The 24,179-nt window shown below is 38.9% G+C and overlaps 1 protein-coding gene across 4 annotated transcripts in view; it reads right to left on the minus strand.

Annotated features, from left to right (window-relative positions):
• SFMBT2 (Scm like with four mbt domains 2) overlaps nucleotides 1–24,179 on the minus strand; it is a 231,482-nt gene that overhangs the window by 62,224 nt on the left and 145,079 nt on the right. For all 4 annotated transcript variants that reach the window (XM_070391588.1, XM_070391568.1, XM_070391577.1 and 1 more), the window contains 2 exons: nucleotides 15,373–15,474; nucleotides 9,747–9,894 (listed from right to left, as the gene is read on the minus strand). In XM_070391588.1, coding sequence (XP_070247689.1) covers nucleotides 9,747–9,894; nucleotides 15,373–15,474 — 250 coding nt within the window. The remainder of the gene's footprint in view (nucleotides 1–9,746; nucleotides 9,895–15,372; nucleotides 15,475–24,179) is intronic.

The following is a 24,179-nucleotide window of genomic DNA, read 5'->3' on the forward strand; positions in this document are numbered from 1 at the left end:
AAATTGTAAACTATGTTCTGAGATAACATGAAATTTAGGTATTTTTTAAAATATATTTTTATTGATTTCAGAAAGGAAGGGAGAGGGAGACAGAGAGATAGAAACGTCAATGATGAGAGAGAATCACTGATTGGCCGCCTCCTGCACACCCCACACTGGGGATCGAGCCCACAACCCGGGCATGTGCCCTGACTGGGAATCGAACCATGACCTATTGGTTCGTAGGTCAACACTCAACCACTGAGCCACGCCAGTTGGGTGAAATGTAGGTATTCTTTATGGTCAATATCTGTTCAGATAAAATTTTCAACTTAGAAATCGCCTCTACTTCTACAGACAGACATTTAGCAGGGTTCTCTAGAATTCAGTTCCTAATCGCCAAACTCCAATGGACTTCAACCCCCTCCATAAAAGGCTATGCTCCATGGTTTCTTGGACCAACATTCAATCCTCTACAACCAGTCTTCACAACTCTATGGGGAGTCATTTTTAATCTAATAATTTCAAGGGATAACCAAGTCTTGCTGAGTACATAAGCCTACCACTAGAACTCTCTCCTTTCCCTGAACATTTGAACAGCCAAGACTTCTCCTCCTCCTCCTCTTAGAGACCTTTATTCACTTCATCACTTAAAATTCTTTTCCTTCGGGTTGATAATGAGCTCTCTTTGTAAGGCGGTTTTGTGACAGCTCAGAAAATAACTGCTACATAAAAACAAATTGCTGTGGCTTGTATAATAGAGACAACAGGGGTCAATTATACTCATTAATCAACAAAGACAGAACAAGAAGTACTAGGGCTTAACTGCAGCCAGGAAAACATGTTTTAAACCCGAGAGAGAGGGTAATAGCAGAGGGGAAAAGAAAATGAAGGCAAATCAAAACCCCTTAGGCTATTAAAATTTGCAGCAAGTTGCCATAGGAGACTGTTGAACCGCAACCACTAGAGTTATTTCAGCTTTTATTAGTGTTTATTCTGAATGAAGTTCCAACTGTTTCAGGTCCAAAAGGGAACAGGTCGATGACCCATTTCCATATGACACAAATTAATTGACATAAAGCAGCTCCACTTGCAAACATTGCTATTGGCAGTGCAAGTAGACAATGCTTTTAAAAAACAATTTGGCAGTAAAAATGTTCATGGACTTTGACACAATTTCATTTCTAGGAATTTATCCCATAAAAACAAACCTAAAAATACAAAAAAATGTTATACATTAAGATATAATGGCATTATTATTGATAATACTAACTGGGGGTGGGTGGAGGGGGGGGTGGGGATGACTTTGTATCCAAATATAGAAAATGATTTGAAACTTATCCAAGTCCGTGGAAAGTCATGCAGACATGAAACTGCACAGAGTCTGTTTTTTTAAAAAGTCATGATAAATGATTGCTATAGTTTTATTTTATTTTTTATTACATATATTTTTATTGATTTCAGAGAGGAAGGGAGAGGGAGAGAGAGATAGAAACATCAATGATGAGAGAGAATCATTGATCGGCTGCCTCCTACACACTTCTTACTGGAGATTGAGCCTGCAACTCGCGCATGTGTCCTTGACCGGAATCGAACCTAGGACCCTTCAGTCCACAGGCCGACGCTCTATCCACTGAGCCAAACCGGCTAGGGCGATTGCTATGATTTTAAATGAAAATATTGGTATAAGCATACACAGAATTATCTAATTTATATTAAAAATATGCAAAAAAGAAAAGCCTAGTGGTAAATATCAAAATAATTAACTGGGTGGTGGGATTCCTGGATACTTTTTTCTTCTACCTCTTTTCACTTTACAAGCTTTTACTAATGATCATGAGCTACTTCAATAATAAAAATTATTTGAAAGGGTAACATCTTTGCTCTATTTTAAAAGCTCATCAAGGCTCTGGTCAATCAATCGAGGGTTGATTCAGTTCGTGACTGCCTCTCCACAGCTGTCCTCTCACTTCTGGTGCGCTAACAGATTCCTGATGGTTCGAGTTCCCACAGAAAGTCAGATCTCTCCCCAGTACCAGCAATCGAATCGGGACAACCCTGAGACAATCATGGTGGTCAGACCTGTAGCCAGTGATTTGGGATAGAGGAGAGGGGAGGGTTACAAAAATATTTCCCTTTAATAAAAGACACGACAGGAATAAGGGCTGCTTTTCTATGCTCGGTGGGTATGAAAAAAACTGTACAGTCTTAATAAAAAATAAAAACAGCAAAAGAATACCATATTTGCCGTCTCCCTGATTGACAAAATGAAAAAAAAAAAAACAGTAATCCCACACTATAATGACTGTTGGGAAGCAGATACTTTTATTCTGGTTGGTATCTAGCTTGATACCAGTGTCAATTTGGCAACATGTGCCAAATTTTTAAGAAGGTGTCTACTTCTCCACTCTAGCCATTTGTTCATTTACATATCCATTCATTTAGAAATATTTAGTAAGTGTATGCTATACTCCAGGCAGGGTTTTAATACTAGGATTACAGAAATGAACAAAACCCACAAAAACCCTTACTTCACAGAGCTTACATTTCAGTGAGAGGAGACAGATTATACACAAATATAAAAAGTCAGGTGATCACAAGTGCTAGAGAGAGAAAGTGGACAAGAGGCGTAGGAAGGGCTGCATCAAGGGAGGCCTAAAGGACAAGTTGAAACGTAGAGGAATGGTGGAAGCAAACCATGTGCCAGGCGGAAGGACGGGCAAAAGCAAAATTCTAGCAAAAGATTGCAAGTTATAAAAAGATAATGTAATAAAATGTCAATTTTCCTAAGTTAATCTAGAAATCCAGTGCAATTGTGATTGATATTAAAGAGGGCAGCCAAACAGACCACCTCAAAATGCACCACCTGAGTCAGGACTGAGGAAGGGGAAGAGTGTGACCAGCAGAGGGCACAGTGAGCGCCAACGTCCTATGGAAGGATGTGCCTACCCCATGGTCCAGGAAGGGCAAGGTGGCCACAGTGAGGGAGCTGACTGGGGAACATCTTAGGAGATGAGGCCTTGCAGGCTGTTGCCATGACCAGGACTCGACCACTGAGTGAGGTCTGAGCAGACAGAGGAGGAACAAGTGTGATTTACAGTTTAATAAGATCAGGGTGACTACTGTGTTGAGAGTAAACTCAGGGGAGCAGGAGGCCACTGCAAGTAACCCAGGTGAGATTTAAAGGAGCCCTGAACCCAGGAGGTGTTGATGAGGCGTGATCAGATCCCAAAAATGTCAACAGGATTCACGATGGATTAGACATGGGGTGTCAGAAATAGAGAGGCCGGGATGCCTCGGTTCTCAGTTCTATCTGCAATGCTCTATTTCACTTTTTAAAAATCTGAATCAAATACGGCAAAATGTTACAGCTCAGTCATGGTGGCAGGTCCATGGCAGTGGGTTTATTTTCTGTCCTTTCGGTATGTAGGAAATATGATAGATTACAAAATGGACTGCATTCATCAGTCAGTGTCCAGAAAAAGAGAACACCAGCGAGGGTTCACTACCCTTTGTCCCGATAATAATTAGAATACACCCTTACTTCCTAAATTGTGCCCACAGTTTATGTGTCTATTAAGATGGCCAGCCAGTAGACATGAAGTGCTAAAATAAGCGAGTTCCTTCAGCCTTCGCTCAGACATTTTACAACAGAAATCAAAGGCTAAACATTTTCTACAAAGATCTCCAAGTGGGATGTTTTCTCCACTAATTCTACCACTAGTCTTTGATGCTCCATGCCATGGAGGTTAGTGAAATCATTTTGAAATAGCAATCATGGTTGATACTCTAAGTGCATTTTTGCTTAGATGATTTATTAACTTGTTGGATCACTTTTAGGGCCTATAATATTGAATTGTTGTTCACTGGGCTTAAAGGAACCTCCAGGGCTCTGTCCCTGGCTTTCCAGGAAAGGATCTGCTCATGCAGAGAGAGCACCGAAAAAGCCCCACCCACTCCAGCTTAGACGGCTTGTCTCTAAAGCCTGGGAACAGACTTTACTAAAAAAAATAGGAATGGAGTTAAAACAATGTAAGTTAGGACCTATGTTTCTGCACATCTCCTAGACCACTGGATTCTTTTATTTCATCATCAGCTGCTTCCCACTGACTGGGGAATGAATGGGGTACCCTTTTGCTACTGGGCAACACGAAATTATAAGCAGTGTGTATGGTTGGAAAGGAAACCAAAACAATATATTACACTTGTGGAAATCATACACACAACACATCTAAACACCTCTCAGCATGTAGGATAAATTGGACATTCGCTCTTTATAAAGTTCAGAATTTAAGTTAAAAATAACAAGTTAGTTCAAAGACGGTGTATACTTTCATATATTAATAAAGCAAAGATCAGTGTTTTAAAAAGAATTCTACTGCATAACTCCCAGCCCTGTTGTGACTACAAAAGACATGTTAACAAATTACCTCAAAAGAAAACCATCAAATCACCACTAGGGAAATCACCACCACCTCCTCTAAACTGTATTTCATTTTAATTACAAAAATAAACATATTCCCCTCTCAGAAAATGGTAAGGGGGCTCAAAAAATAAAGCTGTGACTTTGTTATATCTGCAAGCACTTGGAAAATTATACCTGAGAACTGAAATTCTCCAAATGCTCTGACATAGAGACAATTTCAGTCACAGAAGAGTCATGGTCGACTGACATCAACTAATCCCCTCTAAGACCACCCAAAGCCCCAAATTCCTGAGGATGGCTTTTATGAAGATACCAGTGACAGACAACAGGAGTAAAGGGTGGATTTGGTTATTTTTTTTAAAAAATCACTAGATTTGGGATCTTAAGACTAGAGTTTTAAGCCAGTACTTCTGCCTCAGTACTTGAAAAATTTAACACCACTGAGCTTCAATTCCCCCACAAGTAAAATGATTAGAGCTGATGAGATCATCTTTAAGATCCCTTTTAGTTATAAAAACCCTCTACTCTTAATAATATATGTTTATTTTTAAGAGATAATACATTACTTTAGATCAAAAATAAAAATATTTTTAAAGTATTCTGCTTGGAGTCTCACTCGTACCCTCACTTCCATCTGTCCTGCTCGCCACCTCCATGCTCTGAACCTCCATTCAGAATTCTCATTTTTATTAGTTCCTTATTGTGTTAAGCTTCATATACTATATTTTTTAAATTTATCTTTATTATTGAAAGTATTACAGATGTTCCCTTTCCTCCCCACCCCCCATTGATCCCCTCCTCTCTGCTTCCACCCCCTCCCCAGGCCTTCATTGCACTACTGTCTGTCCATCGGCATAAATTCTTTGGTTAATCTCTTCCCACCCTCTCCCTTTCCTCTGAGATTCCTCAGTCTGTTAGATGTTTCCATGTTTCTGGATCATTTTGTTTTGTCAGTTTATTTTGTTCTTTAGATTCCATAAGTGACCATGTGGGATTTATTCCGGGGATGCAAGGCTGGTACAATATTCACAAATCAATAAATGTGATACATCACAAAAACAAATTGAAAGACAAAAATCACATCATATCAATAGACATAGAAAAAGCATTTCACAAAATCCAACACCTAGGTTTGATAAAAACTCTCAGCATAGTAGGAAGAGAGGGATCATGCCCCAACATAATAAAGGCTGTATATGACAAACCTACAGCCAACATCATAATCAATGGGCAAAAACTAAAATCATTTCCCTAAGAAGAGGAACAAGACAGGATGTCAGCTTTCACCATTCTTATTCAACATAATACTAGAAGTCCTAGCCACAGTGATCAAACAAGAAGAAAAGAAAAGGCATCCAAATTGGAAAGGAGGAAGTAAAATTGTCATTACTAGTTTCTTATGTAACCTGACAGTTTCTTTACAGAAATATGAGCAAACAAATACATATTCTCATTTACCTCTTTCCTAACAAAAAAAAGTGTCATGCCATAATCTACAGATCTTTATCACTTACAGCCTATCTTGGAGCACTTCTCATATCAGTACACAGAGATTTCCTCATTCTTTTTAACAATTGCATAGTTTTCATTATATGGATATCTAAAATCTATTTAACCCATACAGATAAGCACTTGGACTTTTTCCAGTGTTTACTATTACATATCATGCTGCAAAGAACAAACTTTTATGCATATTATCTGCACAGTATATCTTCAAGAGAGATTTCCAAGAACAAAACTTCTGAGTGAAAGGGTAAAATGCATTTATAATTTTAGTAAAATTTGACAAAATGCCTTGGACACGGTTTGCATCTACCTGCACTATCACCAGTAATCTGGGCATTCTTGTTCCTCCACATGCTCAAAACAACATTTATTTTCTTTCTCTTTTGATTTTCCACTTCATCTTACAAATGCATGTCATCTCAATATGATTTTCACTCACATTTCTCTTATTGTGATGTGTTTGAATAAGAGACCTGTGTTTCTTTTAACTGTGAACTATCTGTTGATATTCTGAAACCCTTTTCTGTAAGTTGCTGGTCTTTTTCTTACTGGCTTATCAGTAAAATCTCTACTATTTCAAGGTAATAGTCCTGTAGCCAAAACACAACCCCTGTAAATTACCAGTGGATCCTTGACTAATGATATTGATCACTTCTTAAATGCTTTACGTGGTTTTTCTTTTCTTTTTTTCCTTTTTTTTAAAGGCTTATCTTTCTTATTGGAAAATACTAACCACTATACTCAATATTCCACAACAATATTCATGAAGCAACTTTCTTTTTTGTGTGTGATTTTTCAAAAGGCATCCTTCATTTTCAATAGGGGAAGAAATAATTTGGAAAACTACGTGAAGACAGTTTCATTTCACCATATATCACAAATACTTGGGTGACAGAGAAGAAATAATAAATGTAGCTAAATGTTACGTATAAAAAAGCTTAACATATGAAAATACTTAATATTCTGGTGATAGTGCAGGTAGGCGCAAACTGTGTCCAAGGCATTTTGTCAAATTTTACTAAAATTATAAATGCATTTTACCCTTTGACTCAGCAGTTTTATTCTTGGAAATACATTTGTATAGCCATTTCATTACACATTAGTTCAGTACACTAATCTAAAACAACTTTCTTAATATCGTGAAATGCAATCATCCAAATAAGCACATACATTTTCCTAGTAAATATGGCTACAATCGCTTTTCTAAACAACACTTTTTAAGAGTTACAATTCATAAGAAGTATATTTAAAAATTCTGGTAAACATTAAACCTCTGCCATCATGAAATAATCAAGCAGCCAAAATGCATGTATTAATACTTCCCTTTTTTTCATTATGTAAGGAAATACCCAATGAATGTTTTTAAAATTCTTAAATAGATCTTATTACTAACGACATTTGCAAAGTCCAACTAAGAAGCATTTTAGATATCTAGAAAAAGACTTCCTTCAATGGCATAAAACCCATCCACACACATGGTGTGATTAGAGTGGCTAGAAGGAAACAACAGTGGCCCAAGGGGCTTTCGAACTCCACAAGTGACCTATCTACCACCAACACAGATTCTATCCTATAAACACCTGGACAGACATTTAAGGGACTATAAAAATACTTAGACTTTTGTCATTTCTTTGATTCTGTGCAGTGCCTGTGGAATACCAGGCGTGTCTTCCTTTGACAGCCTGAAAGCTAAGGCACAGGGATGTGGCCAGTCTTTGGTGAGTACCCAAATGCAAGCAAGAACCTGGGCCTTGTGAACTGGAGTTCTCACTGCTACAGGGAGCGGGATCCAGAGCCAGACCTCCTGCCCTGTGACTGTCTATGTGTGACTAATTTTCTTCATAGGACAATTCTCATTTTGAAGATTCAATAAGTTAAGCACTTAAAATAGTATACACAGTGTTACACAGAAGTTCATGGCACTCTCTAATTAGACCACATTCCATTACTGCAGAACCTAAATATGAAGAAGCAACAGCTGAAATGGAAATACTCAAAAGCAAGTCCTCCATGGGAATGAGCAGGGATGAACAATGAGGATAAAAACTTGAAAATATCAAAGTATATTCAAGCCAGTGGAGTACAGGCACACCATGGATGAGCTGGGCATACACAATTAAAGGTGCTACGTGGTATATGATGGCCCCAGGAAAACTGTAACTCAACCTGTGGCCAATATGGTTAACACTGCATATAAACCAGTGCCTGGTGAGCTGGAAAGGTTAGCATTCATTATAATCCCTCCATAAATTTACTTTTCTACCCTCTTCTGATTTTCTCTTCTATTATTCCATTTATTTCCTCCCTATCTTCTCTCCTTTTGCCTTACTGCTTTGTTCCTTGAATAAACCTTAGACCTATAAGGGATAACACATCACGTTACTAAACTTACAGCATGGTGCATGAATCCCAATGTAAACATTATTTTAGTGCAACCCAGTTCTCAATTTAATTATTTTAATACTGGAGGCCCAGTGCGGTTCCTCAGCCTGGCCTGCGCCCTCTCACAATCTGAGACCCCTCGATGTCGGAGGTCCAGTGCATGGATTCAGCCTGATCCTCGCAGGCCAGGCCAAGGGACCCCACCGGTGCATGAATCTGTGCACCGGGCCTCTAGTATGCATATAAGATCTTTGGTTAATCTCTTTCCGCCCTCTCCCCTCCCCCCTTCCCTCTGAGATTCATCAATCTGTTCCATGTTTCCATGCCTGGTGGTCAGTGTGCGTATAGCTACTGGTTGAATGGTCCCTTAGGTTTTTATATCTATACTAGGGGCCCAGTGCATGAATTCGTGCACCTTGAAAGGAACTGTGGGCCGCGAGGCTGCGGTAGGCACAGGGGTGAGTCTCGGCTCATCCTCCGCGCCCCCACCTGGCCCCTCCCGCTGTGGCCCTCAGCCCCCTGTCTGCTGGCAGTCCCGCTCCTGCTGCAGCCACTCCCACACACTGATGGCACCGGCCCCACTCGCACCCACTGACAGCGTGGAGCAATTGGGGCCAGTGCCAGCAGCGGGTGCAAGTGGCAGCTGCTGCCTTGGTTGCCCCTCAGGAGCAGGAGGAGGTAAAGAACCCTCAGGGGAGATCAGGGCTAGAAGCTGCCACTCACACCCACTGATGGTGCTGAGTGATCGGGACCAGGTGCAAGTGCAAGGCGGGACTATGGTGTGCGGGAGCAAAGAATTTTCAGTAACCACCAGAGGCTCGCCCCAATGACAGCGACCGGTGCCCCACCTTGGTCTGGCGTCCCCGCTCACCTGCTCCACCATCCCACCATGGCCAACGCCCACCATGTTCTGCACACACCCCCTGGTGGTCAGAGCACGTCATAGTGACTGGTTGTTCAGTTTTTCTGGTTGTTCCACCATTTGGTCTACTTGCATATTAGCCTTTTATTATATAGGATAAATATTATAGCATCAAATTGTTGGATATCTGGGAACAACTGGGCTATGGGATAATCTGATTTATTTTAAATAAAATGTAAAAAAAAATGTTTCAATAGCATTTATTGTCTTTTCAAAGCCACTTCATAGACACTCTGCAGTTTTTAACCTCAATCACTTAGCAACACTTACCCTCTATCATTACACAAGAGCAGCAGAACCATATATCATTCAATCACTAACCCGGAACTTCGCTTTACAGAAGTGGATTGAGAAGCCCAAGGTTACACTTCCCACCAGGGAAGCAATCTGTACAGACCCCTATGTCAAGCTAACCATGAAAGACATTCTTTTTCCACTACTTCTAAATTGTTTACAACATAAATTTCTCTAGATAAACAATGACACCCTCCTGAATCACTCAAACCCTGCACATTTTCACAAAACACAAACCTTTGGGAGGTGTGAGATTGACTCCATTTTTAAGGCACCACTGTACTGGTAAAATCCCCAAGGAATCTGCATGGCACAGCATTGAGAGTTTACTAGGTTCTGGTCTTAGGTCGTCAATAGTCACTTGAAAAAAATGATTGTTAAAAACCTGAAAGAGAAAACCAATACAGCCAATGGTTAGTTCCTTGGGGTTACATATAAGACTAGTAATGAAATATTGGCACAGCTTCCAAATGCAATCAATGTATTTCATCAAAATGGTTTGACCACAAACTGGCACGTCAACGTATATTACTAAATTGATCCAGTTGCTAAAAAGTTCAAGCTGATCACTGTGGTCATATTAATGAAAAGTAAGTGAGACAGAATAAAACGTAAACCAATAGTCATAGCTGAAAGATAAACAAACTGCTGAAGTAAGACAGACAAACCCTGGCCAAGGGGAAAGTCAGGCAGGCACTGAAAGGTCTAATTGGTTTCTCCATGTCCACAGCAGGGACACACGTTCTCACAACAGGTCATTCAAGAACACTCCAAGGTCTGGCCTGAAGATTTCCAGTCCCATCTAAGTCTCATGTATCACTCATCTAGTATCCACCCAAATGCCCCACCCTCTAGCCCAGTGGTTCTCAACCTTCCTAATGCCGTGACCCTTTAATACAGTTCCTCATGTTGTGGTGACCCTCAATTTCATTGTTACAAATTGAACATAATTAAAGCATAGTGATTAATCACAAAAACAATATGTAATTATATATGTGTTTTCCAATGGTCTTAGGTGACCCCTGTGAAAGGGTCATTCGACCCCCAAAGGGGTCGCGACCCACAGGTTGAGAACCGCTGCTCTAGCCCAAGAGGAAATCATTCACACCAGGCCTGTCCTTAGTGTTCTCACAATCTAACAGCACACGCCCTTGTCGGTCTATCAAATCACAGTACATTTTCAAAGGTCCAACCTGAAAGTCAACACAGCTGGGACATGTTCCCGAACACTCAGTTGGAATAAAGGGCCCCTGCTCTGTGCCCCCAAATCATCAGGCTTGTATCTCTATACTGAACAACCTCATTTACCCGCCTGAGGACTGACATCACATCTGTCTACCTTAGCAGATCCTAATGCTTTGAGGACTGTGGCCTCTTCGTTCCTCATGGAGGTATTCCCACCGTGCAGAGAAGACGCTTTGTGCACAGAAACTGGCTAATCATCCACTGGATATAAGGGGGGAAAGAAGTCCATGAAAAAATAGAAACAAAGCATGATGATGAAAAAAGAAGGGTGCAAAAAGCAGGTGAACCCCCACAGTCAAGAGCATGATGGATCTAGAGAACCAAGTATGTAAAACAGACCAGAGGGGAAAAACAGCACTTTCCCAACTCAACAGAAAAGCAGCCAGTCTTTCTTGGGAAACCTTGACGCTCTCCCTAAGCTATGATTCCTGGCTCCTTCATTTAAAAAATATTTTCTGGATGCAACCTAGTTCAAAGATAAAAGCAGGAGAGGAAATTCACTTGAGTTCTTCTTGATGTTAATTCCAGTAAATAGTTAGAATTCTGCTGCCTGAGTTTTGCAAAAGATCAAACATCACCTTCCCAGGGGGGTCTTCCCTGACAACCCTACTTAAAATCACATCTTCCCTTCCTCCACCAACACTCCATTAGTTCCTTCCCTGACGCATCTTCCTCCTTTTCATGTAGCCTTTAACATACTACATTTGCTTACTTATTACTTAGAGAGAAGCTAAATGGTCAGAAACACGGGGCCTTCTGGTCAACACACAGGTCTCGAACTAAAGCCTGGAGCAGTTAACCAACTTGCCCAAGACTGTGCAGCTAGGAGCTAGCAAACAGAAACAGAGCCCAAGACTTTAATTCCAGTATCTTTAGCTCTGAATAGTGCAATATATTTTACATTATAGATTATATCATCATCACCAACATCATCTGTCACTAACTCACTGTTTTGGAACACCAAAAACAGAATCCCACTGTACTGCTAAAGGCTGAGCATTTAATACTGCATCTGCTACATGCTTATCCATCTATTTGCTTTAACATTACTTATTTCTTCAACAGTTGTGCCATCAAGAAAAGCCCCAAGGAAATAAAAAGGAAAATTTCATTATGATGACTACTAATGGCACAATACATTATATTCTCAAACTTAATATTCTAAAACATTATCCAGTGTTAATAGAAACATATTTATTTATAAATACCTTCTGCGTGGAGATTATTCTGATACTTTGTTACATGTACATGAATCTTGAACCTGGGGAGGTGCTCCTCCAAGTCCATGCATTACACAACACATGGCCAATAAGAAAGGAGGGGTCTATAAGAATGAATGACTTAAGTATTTTATCTTTGGTACAAAAAGTAGAAAATATAAAAAAGAAAATGTATCTTAAAAAATCAGAGAAAATACCCTCCCACTCCCAAACTCCAATAAGATTTGTTTAGGGAGTAAACTGTTTTACTGTGGAAACCAAACTACTGCCACTGGAAGTCCACGCAACAAAATACAGATATTCAGGCTGGACCTAATTATAATTAGTATGTCACATCCCAACGTCACATGTACATCTATATAAAGGCATAAAAATGTGAATGTCTACCCTGGCAGGCTAAGTACATTTGCATCTCTATTTGGCTTAAAAAAAATGTCCAAGTGAAGCTGATACCACAGCCTCTTAGAATGAGGACAAGGCGATATATATCCAGATAAATGAGCAGCTGGCATCACTAAATCGCCCACTGCTCAAACAAAGGGAAATTCTGGTCGGGTTTCAACAAGATATCACTCTTTAGTTTTCTACAAATGTGCAACAACCAGAATACACAGTAAAGAACCCCGAAGGTCATTTCAAATAACATGGTTTTTAATGGATGGTGTATAAACATGATAGCATGCATTTCAATCTAGAGATTATCACTCAAAGTATAAGTCAATATTTTTCTCATATGTAGTTATTCTTTAAATAAATTACTTTAACAGTTATAAAAAATAATTTATAGTCATTAAAGGAAAATATTTCAAGGGGGCGAAAAAGTCATTTCATTATCATAACAATTTTCCACATTCTGTAATACACTGTCACCACTCTATTTCTCGAATTTTACCAAATCATACATTTAAAAAAGCACGACTCAAGTAACATTAAAACACTTGTCACTGCATTAAGAGGTCCAGTCTCTTTCAGAAAAAAGAAATTAAAATGGAATTAACCATTTTTTAGTGTCTTCAACTTTATAAAATTCAGAAATCAATCTGTGACACCAAAAGGATCGTATCCTAGGACTATGCATCTGGGTGTCATACATTTCATATGTTTGTTCTCTGGTTGTAAAGTCCTGCTCCAACTTGCTTATGGGTCCTCAGGCATGTGGCAGTTACAGGAGCTATTGAGGACACATCTGATTGTACCCCAAATACAATTGAGACATTCTGCCAACGTGAAGTAACATCAAAGAAACTTCTTTGTTTTTATTTCCAAAGTCAAATATTTTCTTGTAATAAGGAGAGAAAGAATAAATAGACCCAATTGATTTCTTCATATTAATTATGAAACTATTTATTTGGAAAAGTACTGCAGGGATCAAGACTCTCAGGGGGGAAAAAAATGCACATAAAGAAATCCATCTTTGCACTGCCTACAATAAAAAATACAAAGGCCCATAGTAGATAAACGATCAAGTTTTTCAAATACTTTGAAATCAAAATACAAATTTCTTCTCTCTTCCTCTTGGATCACAAATTTCAAGATAGACCATTTCTCCACAGGCACAGTCTGATCAGCAGTTGGTAATGTTTCCAAAAAAGGAGAGCAAATGAAAGATGACAGTACATGTAAAATTAGAGGCGTTCTGTTGGATCATGAAAGAGTTCATTTTAGCTTAAGAATGACTGACATCCCAACCCACTGCGGTGACAATCAGCTGTGGTCTACCTTGATCATCCTCTTCACACAGTAGTATTTTCATTTCAAAAGTTATGTATGCACAGTGAGCCGATGGAAAACTCAGCAATATGCATGGCTTTAAAGGGAACATGAAAGGCTTCAATTTCTCTTCAGTGGGTATGTTGAAAATAAAGTGTGCTGAAGATTCCCTGGGCTTCTGACTCCAGTTGTAGGGTTGGCCCTTGCCGAAACTGGTGATGTGTATCTTGCATTAACCACCACAGCACTTTGTAATAAACAAACTTAAAATTCAGTTCTAAAACAATCAGGCTTATATTTCTCCAGCTAACAAGGGTAAGATAACAAGGATAAGATAGACCATTTCTCCACAGAAACCAAACACAGTCTGATCAGCAGTTGGATGCCCGGATGCCTGTGGCATGCTTATTTCTTGGGAGATAAGTGCGATAACATGGTACCCACAAATGGGACCAAAGGTTTGGGTGAACATAGCTAATATTTTACTGAGCATTCACATGTGCCAAGTACTGTGCCAGGCACTTCATGCATGATTCCTCACTTTTCTCAATGACATAAAGTGGACGGTATAATATCTATGGTATAGATATAAAAACTAAGGTTTTTAAAATATAAGTAATTTATTCAGCTAGTAATTAGTAAAGCTGGTTGGGATTTAACTGCAAAGCCATTTGTTTAGACTAAAACATTATGCCCCCAAGGAATTAAAACATTAAATATTACGTTAGTGGGCATCATGAGACTTGGGTTTGAATCCATAAAATTGACTTTTGAACCATTAATTACCCTCCCCAGAAAATGCATGAAAGGTGTGGCTCACTGGTTGAATGTTGACCCATAAACCAGGAGGTCACAGTTTGATTCCTGGTCAGGGCACATGCCCGGGTTGCAGACTGGATCCCCTGTAGGGAATATGCAGGAGGCAGCCAACTGATGATTCTCTCTCATCATTGATGTTTCTATCTTTCTCTCTCTCTCTCTCCCTTCCTCTCTCTGAAACCAATTTTTAAAAAAAGCTTAAAAAAAGAGTTCTAAGTTTGTTGGTTTCTTCAATCATTTATAAGAGATACTTAAGGTAGAAACACATACTTTAGATGTTACCATAGCTGACTTCATTGAGATGTCTTTGATGGAGAAGGGAAACTATAATCTAAAAAGCCTATTAAACCATAATTAAAATGCTTTTACATGAAAAAGCAATTTCATTTTAAATTTGCACATCTCAGAAGCATGACTTTGCCTTTATCAATGAAAGCAGATGATTACAAGGAAGTAGAAGTGCAATGGAAATTTGCTTTTCACAATTTGCAGTTATTTTCAAAATATAATCAGATCAATCATATTAAATACTATCCGTTCAGGAGGAGCAAGTTCACAGCCATGCATCTTTAACCTTCCTCCAAGTCACTCATGGGCGCCACTGTCCACATACTGTACTATCAGAAGACAAGTGAAACTCACCCCAACCATTACATGAGGGGACATCTGATCAGACTCACTCTATGCTACCAGTGATAAAGAGAGAGCTTCAAACAGCACTGGATGGGAAAGAAGGCAATCCGACTTAGGTTCCCTTGGAACTGTAGCATATCCTTATGCAAACACATTTCATCTGGTTGTCTTTGAGTAGAAAGACTTATTTGATCCACTTTGGAGGTTGAGATGCAGAGCAAGGGAGGGAAACTCACCTTGGTCACTGATGCAGGACAGATATGAAAGGGTTCACTCATATTCACTGTTTCTAGCTTCATCCCAACTGTGAAGAAATGGCTTCGCAAATCTGCATGATCCTGCAGGGAAAAAGGGTACAAAAATTGAACGAGCTGGGATTGTAAATTAATTCGGTAACTGTCTGGATGCTATCCTTGTGAACATTTTATTGGGCAACTGAAATCAGATTGAAATAATTAACTCCCCCCCCCCCCCCGCCATTTCAAATGTCTAAGTATTGCAAGATACTGCGGATTTAATTATTTTCTGCAAGCTCAATTTGCTTTTCCAAGATAGAGGAAACAAGCCTTCGTGGCCATGCTTAAATTTACACGAAGCAAAAAATTCACATTTCACTGCTTTGATCTTCTTTGTCACCATAAATGGAGCACAGCAGAGTAGTAGAGGTGATCAGTCATCTAAAACACTGAAACATCATCTTCAGAAAATGTGGCCCCTTGCCACCGGGGTTACTTCATGAGGCTTCAATGAGTACCTTGTGAGTGATATAGCTTGTCTTTATGTCTCTATGTCCGTGTCTAAGAGCACACACACAGCTTATCAATTATTGGTGGCAAGCCTATGATCTTGGAGATGTGTGCACACAAGGGTCCAAAACAGCCCTGTAGACCATCAGAACCTGACTCCTGCTCAATAAAGTTGAGCAACACCTCCAGTTTAATAGATGCCAGGCAGTTTTATAACTTGCTTACAGCAACCTAAGTGTGTGAGGTGGGGCTTTCCTGTCTTCTCAAGAAAACAAATTTCAATATCCACTTCAGCTACACAGCCATAGATGAAGCTGGCTGGACTCTAGGTATGAGGATTTATCTTGCTGAGATGGAGGTCACCTCATAACTCAAAGTCTGTATAAAGAGTAGTGGCTAAATAAAAATATTTGCAGGCTACCCCTGAGGAAATTATACCTGCAAATAAATCCCTCTATTTCTAAATACATCAACAGGGTGCGAGGTACAAAAACACCTGGGGACTCACTACTTCCTTTTATCTGCAAATCTAAAGTGGCTCTTTAATTCAATTATGCATTCTACATCCAATTCTGATGACCTTACAGAGTCCCACAGGGCCAGGCCTGCTCCTCTGGCAAAAGTTGGTCAATGTGGTAGCTGTACAACATAAGACTAGAAAAAAAGAATTGCTTATACAATTCTCTACCACTCCACTGCTTACCAAAGAAACTGCAGAATGTAACCACCTACAGACCACAAGCCCTCTCTCATTTCTCATGTCACCACAGCAGTCTGCAGAGGTCTCTGTACCAATAGATTCAACGTAAGCATTGGGTGTGGCTGAAACAAACAGCTCGACCTCCAGAATGAGAAGGGATGTGGTCAGTGTGCAATATGACAAAAACTCACTGAAAGAACTGGCCCATTCTAAACCTTTATCAATTCCTTAAGAATTTATAGTCATCGCTTTATTAAAACTGTATATATAAGGAAAAGCACACAGAAGTATTCTTGAGTTCAGGAGATTATTTTATACTGAAAATAGAGCATTTATTTTTAAAGGTAGCTGGGGAAGCTGGTCCAGAAAAGAAATTTAAAAGGAAACAGTATAGAGAGTTTAATGCATATTAATACTCATCAACCATAATGCCAAGGCAAAGCCAGAAAGCATAGGTGTTGAGACAAAAGCAGTAAATTGAAAATGATTAACTGACATCTGAATTAGCATGTTCCTATCAGACATCATGACTCCCAGTATCTCACTATCAACAGGAATTGAGGCACATTGGTGGATTTTATAGATAAATATTTTTTTCTTGTAACCTTTTGAAAAGAGAAATTATTCTAAAATTATAACGTCATAAAAGTTTGAATATACTCAACAAGTTTAAGCAGTCATCATTATACTTTTTGACAAATCAGAAATGCACTCATGCACTAATGACACATTTCTAATTCTAATAAAATGCCCAGATGAATGTAATATTTTCACAGAAGTTCTTCTGTTTCTCTCTCTGCTACAGCAGACCTTCCCTCTCATTACTCACAGCTATAAAGCTAAACATTGTTGAGATGTGGTTCACCAACAATAGAACTTGTAACTTCTTCCTGGCTGCCTCCACCACCAGAGAGTTGTCCTTGCGCTTTCCATCTCTCACCTATTCTCCTGCTGGCTTCTCCTTTGCATTTCCCTTGTAAGGGTGTCCTGACAGTATTCTGGGCTTCTGGTCTACCTGCCTGCAATCTTAATCTTCTATTGTTTTCAGCTTGTGTGCCCCTTTTTTGTCCCATATACTTGTTCCTACCTTTGTTCTCTGAGTAGAGCAAACTTTCTAAGAAGGGTTGACCCATGACCACCAGACACTCTCTACATTCCTGGCTCTCAGGTTGACCTTGACCACTGACTGGAAGCCAAATCTACACCTATCTTATATCTATGCTCCAAGCCCTACAGAAAAGACTCTATCACAGCTTCCACTGCTGTGTTGAAAACTCTGTGGCCTCCCCCAGAACCCTACACGAATAGTTGTCATTTAGATGCTGCCTTATTTTATTCAAAGTCGTCTAGTGTGACCAGGTATTGGCTGCCTTTCCTTAGAAATAAAGCAAAAAGGCTTAAGATAGCAATGTGCTCCTTAGGTAAGCTTAACTTTTCAGGGCTGTGGACTATATTATAAATGTTTATTATTAATGATTATGGTGTATTGTGCATCAAGTGGTATCTCTAAGTTATGAGGGGATCACTTTGTGCAGATATCACATACTCTCTTCCTTGTTTCCTGGAGTCTGTGCACTTAGTTTGTCAACCACTGATTGTCTCTCCCTCTCTGCTCATACACAGAAAATACCATTAATCATTAATGTCAAAATCATACATGTCCATATGTGGGATAAAAAAGATATTAACAACATTAATATTTTTAAATAGTGAAGATATTGTTGACAATATTTTGCTCTGATGACATTGGGAGATTTTTAAACAATTTAAAAATAATGCTTAATTAGCAAAGGTTTAGAACTTTCCCTGTGTCAATCAATCATGGCTCAGATTTTCAACATCTTAAATTATTTCTACTAGATTTCAGCCGCAAGCACACAAACTTCTTCCTTTTGGAAATACATCCAAACTATGTGAAAACTCTTAAACCTACTTGTTTAATATACTGGGAAAAGGAGCCAGATATTTTGAAAGGTAGCTGCATCCAAACATAGGAATTTATACTCTGGTCTCAAATATTCATATCTGTCTATAATATCTTGTTAAATTTGAACTCCAAATTTCAGAAATTACTTTGGAAACTATAAACTACATTTCTGTATTCCCAGCTTTAACTTTCTTACCTCCATTTTTTAAATCAACATTTAAAAAGAAAAAAACAAAGAAAAAAAATCCTGCAATTACCATGTAGAAATCCCACCAGTTTCAAAGGTAAGTCAACATAATGGAATTTTTTTTTTTAATTTAGGAGCAAAGACACATAATGATGATGAGTTTAACTATATCTGCTAATTTTAATTCTTAGGTTTTTCATGAATAATGTGTCAGAAATTTTTTATTACAGACACAAGATAATATTTTCAAAAAGAATTTATAATTGAATCCTTTGGCCATTGGAGACTTTCAAAAAACATGACAGGTATTACATGCAATACTGTCTAGTCAATGTTGAACTCTCTCATTTATATTGTAGAGTTCATCCAAGAAATACCCCCAATAAATATTTACTGAGTTGAGCTGAAGTACATAAAAAATTGGATCATTGACATTCACTCCAGTTCTATGTTCTATCATTCAGTCAGTAAGCATTCATCAGAAACCACTGAGGTACCACACAGTAGGCTGCTAGATCATGCACAGAACACACACACAGAAAATACCACATTTATCAAAGAAAGAAGGAAAAGACAAAGAACAGTTATGAAAGAGCCAGGCTTAGAAGAAATTTCAGAATATTTTTACTTGTTGCAAATAAAAATTATTATCACTCCTATGATGGTAGTCCAAGGGTTTATAGGAGTGAATCTTAATTTGAACTATGAAAAGCATGTGTAGAATGATAAAAACTCTAGCACAGTAAGTTTGGTTGGAAAGGCTGGGTCTTAAATACCGATTGAGGGATTTGAGCCTGATATAAAAGGCAAGTGAAGTCCTTTAGACACTCGTGAAAAAATATAGTTTTTTATGATAAGCAAAGAATTCAAAACCAGTGAATTTCAACATAGGCCAATACACAGACCTCTGAGCTCTGTGTGGGTATATATGTACATTCATATTAGTGTATGAGAGAAAAGGTACAGATATTCTCAATGAAACACAAATGTAATCACCTGTAGACCATTTACTTTGGGCTGTTAATGAAGTCAGAGTATATGCATTCATTTATAAAAGCACAGCTAATCATTTTCTATGTTAAGCAGAGAGAGTTCCTGGCCCCTGAAGATGATTCACAGAACCAATTATCTACTGAGAGATAATGGAAAACTCACTGTGGTTTGAAAGATACATTCTGGCCTTTGCAAAAGCTCTAGAGAATCATTCACACCTCACAATGACTGGATCAAGAATGATGTTATTCCTGAAATCAGGAGGGATTACTAAATCCTTAGTACATTTACAAATATGCCTGTCACATTCAAGAAGTACTGTTTATTTAAATATTCTGGAGTCCAGTTAAATTGCTTACAGAAAAACTCCTTTCATTTAAGAAATTCTGGCAATGTTGTTCCCATCTACATTCATCACTACACATTTTATTTTTGTCCTAAAGTAGTTTTATATTGATCAGAAGTAAAAATACCATTTATTTTATGGAAGGATGGTCTTACCAGACTACCTTAAAAATCACTCTTCAGGGAACCTTTTTTTCAGTGGAATGACAATGTAAAAGAGATTATGGGTACATCAACTTCTGTTTTCCACTAAGGTTTCATCAGCTTTATTATCTCCTGAATCCCAGTAACTCTCACACTCTCTTACCAAGATCAGTGACTGCATTGAGAATAACTTGGTTGGGTATATGATATCAAGCAGGAAGAAACAATAACAATTAACATATTATAAAAACTTGTAAGGTCCATCCTTATAGTATTATTTACTTTTCACAACAGCAGTACCCATCTTACAGTGAAGAAATTAAGACACAGAGAGGTTAAATTACCTAAGCAAGGACACAGCTAACAAGAGGAGCCAGGACTCAAATCCGAGTGGTCTGACTCTAAGTCCGTGGTTAGCTAACAGGTTAGAGAACACACTAGGAGGCAAAGACCCAAAAGGATTTTTTATTTTTTTTATTACTAACTAGGAAAACAAACAAATAAAACGCTTACAACCTACAGGATCCAAGTATTTTACTTCAAAGACATGTATCGCCAAGCTAAAAGTGATGGCTACTAATATGATCATTTACTAACACTTCCAATATTTGCTGTTAATTCATAACTTTTCAATAGCTATGGAAAAGATGTGTCAGAACTTTGACACTAAAAATTGCCCCCAAAATGTTTATATATGTCAGCCACAACTTTATCAGCAATGGATAAATATTGTTATTAACTGCTTTCATGTGTCCCTTAAGCAATGAAGACTGAAAAACATGTGCAGCATTAAGCCTATGGTGCTTTCTCAATTATTCTTCATTGATATCTGTGCTCTTCAATTGTCATCAGTGTTAACCCAGATGGGTTAATCTGATCTAGTAAATGTTCCTGGCTGTATAGTGCACACAAATCTCAATTTGTCCATGGTATTGAAAATACTATAGGTTAAGCACTAATGTATGTGAATGAAGAGAAGAGTGGACCATGTGGTTCTTGACATGAAATTGACTTAGGAAATGACTAAGGAGTGATAAATGCAGAGCATAATGCTAGGAAAGAAGTTTGGACAAACTGCAGTGTATTTGGTTGCTGGGGCTTACATCTCATGTTATTTCACCTATGAAACAGAGGTCAAGAAGATGAAACCACTTCAGAGCATTCCTGGGTACACACTAGTCACCTACTGCTCTAAACATTAGCCTCTGACAAAGTCTCTGCATTTGAAGGGATTACCATGCCTGGGAAAAGGCTCTTGCTGGTCCTGGAAGAATCCAACATAGCTGTTAAAGAAACACTACTGCACAGAACTGCCTTAATGTTAGTCATCGTGCATAAGCACCCACCACATCTCTGGCAGAGTGTCAAAGCTTCGGAATGAACACTGAAGTTCTTATAAAAGAGACTAGAGGCCCGATGCACAAAAATTCGTGCAAGAATGGGCCTTCCTTTTCCTGGCTGCCAGCCCCACCTTTGCTCCACTTTCCCCCACTGCCCAGAGGCCCTGAGCGTCTGGGGCAGTGTGAAATGCCTGCGTTGTCACCATGGAGACAATGCAAGCATCCTGTCCGGCCCTGGCAGCTTGGCACATGCATATGCAAATTAACCCACCATCTTTGTTGGGTTAATTTGCATGTTCACTCCTGATTGGCTGGTGAGTGTCATGAAGGTACAGTCAATTTGCATCTTTCTTTTTTATTAGTGTAGATAAGGACTATGAGCATTAATCTACAGGAGATGAAAAGTATTGCTAATTGAAAAGACAGGAAAAAATGAAAGAACATTCAGACATTTTAGGTTCCACTACCTCCCACATGCCTTGAATGTAGCTCCCCTCTCCACATTCACTTTCAGGGCTTGCAGAACTGTAGGTTATGCTGTTATAATGTGATGTGGCCATCAGAGACTCCCACCCTGGCTTCATTAGATAAATACACCTCATACGATATAAAAATATGAGAAATGTTGCAGAGGGGAGAATGAGTGCAATCTAATTAACACCACACAATTAAAATGCACTTGGTGAGGATTTTAATGTTAGGAAGAGCAGTGAATCATTCACTGTGCAGAAACCAAACTTTTAACCTGAGTCCCACAATCCACAGCTGCAGAAAATTGCCTTCAGTGGTGGCAATCCAAGTGCCAACCTTTATTTCTCTGGTTCTTCCTTCCTGCTTATGTTGTTACAAAATAAAATGAACAGCAAATACATATGTAATTCAGCCCCCCTCCACATATATTCAGTACCAAACTCATTTACCATATCATACTTATGAGAAAATACTACAAAATATATCATTTTGTCTGTTCCAACACGCCAGTTTTGGGTCCACAGGGAACTCAAACATTGCATATGCATCTTTTAGGCCTCAATTAATTTGCATAATTTCTAAGAATAGGCTTCAGTGAAGTTAAAGGTTTTAATTAGTATTACATTCTAATTGATATATAATGAACTACGCTTTAATTCCTTTACTTATATCAGCATATGTCATGCTAAAAATAGACCCAGTGCAATTCATTATATTGTTTCTTTCTATTTCACCAGTGATTTAGTGCTCATATGTTCATTAGAAAATTACTCTCATATTCATTTCATCTAATCCTGGACATTAGGATGCCAGTACTTATTAAGTCAATAGCATTATTACATTTCAATTCTACTGCACTGAATTAAATTTAGCCAATGAAATATTTATAATAAAAATGTTAATAAAAACCCTGTAAGCTGAACACTCATAAGCTTCCCATTTTTTACTTACATCTGTAAATAGCAGTTTTATCTACCAGTCATACATTAAATCAAGTTAAAAAATAGTAATGAGGAAATGTAGTACTATATACTTCGACCTGAACCACAAGATTTATAATAGGCGATTATAGCAGGCCTACTTCACAGGAAGTCCAAAAACTGGTACACTAAGTTCTTTAAAAAAAAAAAAATAAGGGCAATGAGAATGCTTTTCATTGATTACCATTTAGAGCCATAAAAGCATTTGTAAGTGGCAAGAAATTCCACCTTATTTACGGCACCACTATGAAAAAAACAAGGCTGATTTTGTGTGTAGGTACACAGTGATTACACTGTCTTTTTTCACGCTTAGTTAACTTTCCCAATAAGTGAGGGCACCCTCTTATGTTTCCACAGCAATGCTCTCAGCAGTCTGAGTGCTGCTGGCTGAAGAGAGTGTGGTGGACACTGTGTGGGTCAATTCCCCTCCCAGCCCCACACCCACTGACAGGCTGTGGTTGACAAAATTATTGCTGGGGGCCCCTTCCGCTGAGAGCCCTAAATGCAGCTAAACTGTTGTCATAGAAATATGACCAACAGCCCTGTATGGTCTCCACTAAGGTGGATACCACCTTTCAGAGAACAGGAAGAGCTGGTGATGTGCACACTTCCCCACAAAGCAGACTGACTGTGTTTCCACCTCCCCAGACACAGACAGCAGCTGCTGGAACCTAGGGAGCTGACACCCCTCTCTACTGTGTTCTGTCACAGGTGGGGAACACTCCAAGCTGGAAAGTGCCCAGTTGCCAGCCAGGCTGGCACAGATCAAAGAATTGGTAAGGTAAGGTTTCAGGTGCCTCCCTCAAAATTTGGCTGCCCTCACTTCCCCTGGTCTTTCTGTTTCTAGGTGAGTGAACTATTCATCCTCTAGACCAGCGGTTCTCAACGTGTGGGTCGCGACCCCTTTGGGGGTCAAACGACCCTTTCACAGGGGTCGCCTAAGACCATGGGAAAACACATATATAATTACATATTGTTTTTGTGATTAATCACTATGCTTTAATTATGTTCAATTTGTAACAATGAAATTGGGGGTCATCACAACATGAGGAACTGTATTAAAGGGTCGTGGCATTAGGAAGGTTGAGAACCACTGCTCTAGACCATGGTTTCTCCATCTTGGCACTGATGACATTTGGAAGCCAGATCAGTCTATGTTGGGGGTTTGTCCTGTGCACTGTAGTATGTTTAGCCAATAGATGCCAATAAC

This window comes from Myotis yumanensis, unplaced genomic scaffold (assembly GCF_028538775.1).
Source record: "Myotis yumanensis isolate MYYU_CA2020_CCGP unplaced genomic scaffold, mMyoYum1.0.hap1 SCAF_1, whole genome shotgun sequence".
In the NCBI taxonomy this organism is placed as follows: Eukaryota; Metazoa; Chordata; class Mammalia; order Chiroptera; family Vespertilionidae; genus Myotis; species Myotis yumanensis.